Source organism: Laetiporus sulphureus, assembly GCF_001632365.1.
Source record: "Laetiporus sulphureus 93-53 unplaced genomic scaffold LAESUscaffold_158, whole genome shotgun sequence".
NCBI lineage: Eukaryota > Fungi > Basidiomycota > Agaricomycetes > Polyporales > Laetiporaceae > Laetiporus > Laetiporus sulphureus.
In genome coordinates this window covers 1-3,857 of record NW_024468667.1, presented here as the reverse complement: position 1 = coordinate 3,857, position 3,857 = coordinate 1, and the positions used below count along the sequence as shown (strand labels likewise).

General features: G+C 51.8%; 2 protein-coding genes across 2 annotated transcripts; both read left to right on the top strand.

The window, feature by feature from the left end:
• Nucleotides 1-296: 296 nt before the first annotated feature.
• LAESUDRAFT_816899 (uncharacterized protein) lies at nt 297-1,364 on the top strand. Its single transcript, XM_040914824.1, has 6 exons — nt 297-402; nt 459-644; nt 698-781; nt 844-965; nt 1,031-1,113; nt 1,167-1,364. The coding sequence occupies exons 1-6, from the start codon at nt 342-344 to the stop codon at nt 1,177-1,179; spliced, it is 549 nt and encodes a 182-aa protein (XP_040757347.1). The 5' UTR covers nt 297-341; the 3' UTR covers nt 1,180-1,364.
• Nucleotides 1,365-2,063: 699 nt separating this feature from the next.
• Nucleotides 2,064-3,857, top strand: LAESUDRAFT_753499 (NAD-P-binding protein). Its single transcript, XM_040911777.1, has 8 exons — nt 2,064-2,592; nt 2,645-2,846; nt 2,905-2,940; nt 2,995-3,068; nt 3,127-3,320; nt 3,388-3,463; nt 3,527-3,600; nt 3,670-3,857. Exons 1-8 carry the CDS (start codon nt 2,472-2,474, stop codon nt 3,802-3,804), a joined length of 912 nt encoding a protein of 303 aa, XP_040757346.1. The 5' UTR covers nt 2,064-2,471; the 3' UTR covers nt 3,805-3,857.

Genomic DNA, 3,857 nt, shown 5'->3' with positions numbered 1-3,857 from the left:
CCGATGGCAAGCATTCTTTTCGGGAGATCAGCTGGCCAGCCTCATCATCACCAGTAGTGCTGTCGAGTACGTCTGTATCAGTACTAACCCTGGAGAAGCGGAATGAATACAAGCGCGGTGCATGGACAGCTCATCTTCAGAGCACATTGAATTGCATGATCGTCCGGGTCCAGGACAGGGCTGGCTGAGCCATCGGAAAAATCGGTGCTGATTCCAATGACTTGCGGAGTCCATTGCGGAGACTCAAGGTTGGACCTATGGTATGTATAAAGGTCCTGCATAGCAGCTCTGCCTCCATCGCCATCGTTCACGTCTCAGCAACACACAGCAGCTATAGTATCATGAAGCTCACTTACTTCGCTTCCGCAGTCCTCGCGGTTCTCGTTGTGCTCCCCGCTGCTCGTAGGTCATCGTTGACCATGTCACTGCATGATTGACTGACGGTCTGTCCACCCAAGACGCGGAAGTCAAGGCAGCCTGTGGAACGGACGGAGAGGTTGTCAGCAACACTACCTTTGTCCACAACGGCCATCAGATCAGTGTCGTTACCCAAAGCTGCCCCGGATTTGCTCAGCGCCGTGCTCTTGAACGTCGCGAGCCAGTCTTGCAGGAAAAGCGCCAGTTGGACATCTGCGGCTATGAAGGTGAGTCAAATGATCGCATTATTATGAGCAGCTAATGCTTCTTATGCTCGCAGCTACCATCGAATGTGAAGATCTGGGGGCGGAGCCCCTTCTAGCTTCTTGCTTGACCCTCACCGACGCTCTCGAGGATTTGGGAAGTAAGTGGTGAACACATGCTGAAGGGATTGCAGCAAGATAACAGGACGCTGCAATTCTGCAGCCGAGACATTTTACTCGGGTCCGGACACGCTGACGACGTTCACTGATAACGCTGCTCCTGATTGCGTGTACGGATTCGCCAATCCCACGGCCGATTACTACTATGTCTGCTACGAGACGGTCGTGAGTGGAATCCTCCTTGGACAGACATAGAATCCGCTTACGAAAGATATGTTGCGATGACTCAGGGTGAGCTCGGCTGGGTGGTCGCCGATGACTGCTACTCATACGGAGGAGGATACGGCGTCGTTGGCACCGAATGGTACCTGGAGTGAGTATCTGACAACCTTCCGTCCTGTAGTCACGCTAAACGGCATTACACAGGGTCTATAACTGAAAGGAGTATGGAGAATCAACACCAAGGGATTGAACTGATCCCAGACTTTCTCCTATTATATGTCCGCCTCATCTTTGTATCAGTGCACGAGTGATTTGCTGGATCTGTTATGGTTGGTGATTTAGCCTCCTTCGGGAGCTTTTTCCATATAGGATGGAATGCAAAGTTCTTTGATGACAGGTCGGGAGAGAGTGATTATGGACTGAGTCTCAGAGTTGAAAACGAATCGGCCTTTTCGCCTCGGAGTGAGCAGATAGGAAGTATAGCGAGGCAACGGCAGTGTTGTACCTTCAAATAAAAGGTAAATGTAAGTAATGGCGTCACCTCGACGTGTCCAAAATTGATACGTCGAGCATCACATCAATAATGCTGGAGAGAGGACGACACAGATCACCCCGGGGCATTCCTGGCAAAAACAAAAGAGATACTTAGAGTTCCAGGTGTACAAGGTCTGACAGAAGCACGCTTTTCCATCTAATGCTCCTTTAGTCTGCGAGGATCGTCCTACCATGCATTATTCGGAATTTAGGGAGGGGCGAAAAGCACGAGTCCAGATAGAGTGGCTGAAACATGCTTACTGGAAGCAAAAGAGTCAACGATATTGCCTGCTGAAGAAATTCCCTCACATTCTGATTGGGGAAACTGCCCGTTTTAGCAAGACCTTGCTCAAGAACCGGGTGAATCGACGGAATACATGTATCATCGCAAAGCCGTGATCGTAACAAACACATAGTCAGAGCATGTCGGTGCGAGCCATACCAGGAGAATCCGCGCCATCAACTTTTCCGGGGGTGTCGCGGCGACAGAACTAAGAGATGATCGGCGTGCGCATCAACGACCTCGCCGGGGATCTCCGCTCGCGTATTCTCACCTGCCGAAACCACCATCATTTGGTGTTGTCGAAAGTAGTCCGGATATCCCTGCATATCCTCTTGAAGGCTGCATGCGTGATCACTCTCTATCTAGGATAAGCCCGCTCGGAGTCTTGAAGCTTCGCCGCGGCTTGGGAGCTTCCTAACGAGGCGATCTCGATGCCGAAAGCTTGCGTATACACGGACGGCACTGTGGGGCGGTTACTTCGCGTGCAATGGCACAACAAGCGAATTGCTATTGCGTGTACGCGTATATCACGGCTTGCTCGAAATCCCGATCCGATCGGGAAAGCTACAGAATAAAACTCTCGTTTGTACAGCGCAGCCGGAGACTACTTCTGCCTCACTTTTGACAGACGAAGCCCTGTGCAATTCCTCATTCGCGCATCATCATATCCCTCTTATCCTTGAACAATCAGCATGGGGATCCTATCAGAAGTGTACTATGCCGCCGTCTTGTTCTGGCGTGTCTTCTTCCCTCGAGGCGACTTTACTACAGCTACGATGCCTGACCTCACGGGCCATGTAATTGTGGTCACAGGTGCAGTTCGTACTTTCATCGTGTGGTTCTCTCTGGTTTGATGACGATGCAGGCGGAAATACCGGCATTGGTTGGGAGACGATCAAGGCTCTCCTGGAGCATAATGCCAAAGTATATATGGCGTCGCGCAGCAAACAGCGCGCTGAGGTAGCCATTGCACGTCTGAAGGAGGAAACGGGCAAGGAATCGATTTTCCTTGAACTGGATTTGGGTAACTTGAAGTCGGTGCGGAGGGCTGCTGATGAGTTCCTAAGGTGAGTGGTCGATCGAATCTGGAGCGCATATAGCGAGGTGCTGATGTACCGAGGACAGCAAGGAACAGGAATTGCATGTGCTATTTAATAACGCGTGCGTACTTTCGTAAGCATATATGCATGTCGGAGTGAGATAGGTATACTGCAGTGGCGTCATGACCCCTCCCAAAGAACAGCTTACCGCGGACGGTTACGACCTGCAGTTCGGCACTAACGTCATAGGCATGCTTTCTACGCTTCATATACCATCCTACGCTCATTCATGCCCATATATTCATAGGCCACTTCCTGTTCACCGAACTGCTCATGCCTGCACTCTTTGCTGGCGCCCAATCGTCTCCCGATCACCACGCGCGCATTATCACGACCTCTTCCGGCGCTGCTATGCTCGGTCATATCGACTTTGATTCTTGGAAGGAAGGCACCGGCCGACAAAAGGCATCGGTCAGATCCTTGTATGGTCAAAGCAAACTTGTGCGTAGCTGCTGCATCGCTTTGATTACGCAGAGCTAATGATGCATCATGTCTTGACAAATGGCAGGCGAACGCGATCGTCGCAAGGCAGATCGCGAAGCGATACGCGGATAAGGGGATCATCTCCATCTCTGTTGACCCAGGTACACTTCAATGCGCACTCCCCTCGCCTGTTGTCAGTGCTAACTTTGCTTCTCATGCCGCAGGGAGTATCAAGAGCGATCTTCAACGTTACGCCAGGCAGCGCACCGGGGTCGAAGGGTTGCTCATAAGCATCGTGGTGCGTCTCTTCTTGTCCGCTTCGGGGCACTCCAGCGGGTCGATGTTCATGACATACCTGGCGCAATAGTTAAAGCTCCTTCTGCGCCCGACGCCTTTCGGCGCGCTTACGCAACTGTGGGCGGGGACGATGCCCGAGGCGATCAATGCCAATGGAGAGGTACGCATCCTGCTCCTGTTTGCTTCACGGTGGGATGGAGAGTAAATTATCGCTTTATGCAGTTCGCGGTCCCGACCGCACAAGTCGCTAAATGTCGC

Bases quoted from the DNA above. Each gene is read 5' to 3' on its own strand.
- LAESUDRAFT_816899 (XM_040914824.1), top strand. From the start codon at position 342: ATGAAGCTCACTTACTTCGCTTCCGCAGTCCTCGCGGTTCTCGTTGTG. The intron at 403-458 runs GTAGGTCATCGT...TGTCCACCCAAG, and splicing joins CGTTGTGCTCCCCGCTGCTC to ACGCGGAAGTCAAGGCAGCC. The intron at 782-843 runs GTAAGTGGTGAA...GCAATTCTGCAG, and splicing joins CGCTCTCGAGGATTTGGGAA to CCGAGACATTTTACTCGGGT.
- LAESUDRAFT_753499 (XM_040911777.1), top strand. From the start codon at position 2,472: ATGGGGATCCTATCAGAAGTGTACTATGCCGCCGTCTTGTTCTGGCGT. The intron at 2,593-2,644 runs GTGCAGTTCGTA...ATGACGATGCAG, and splicing joins CCATGTAATTGTGGTCACAG to GCGGAAATACCGGCATTGGT. The intron at 3,321-3,387 runs GTGCGTAGCTGC...GACAAATGGCAG, and splicing joins TGTATGGTCAAAGCAAACTT to GCGAACGCGATCGTCGCAAG.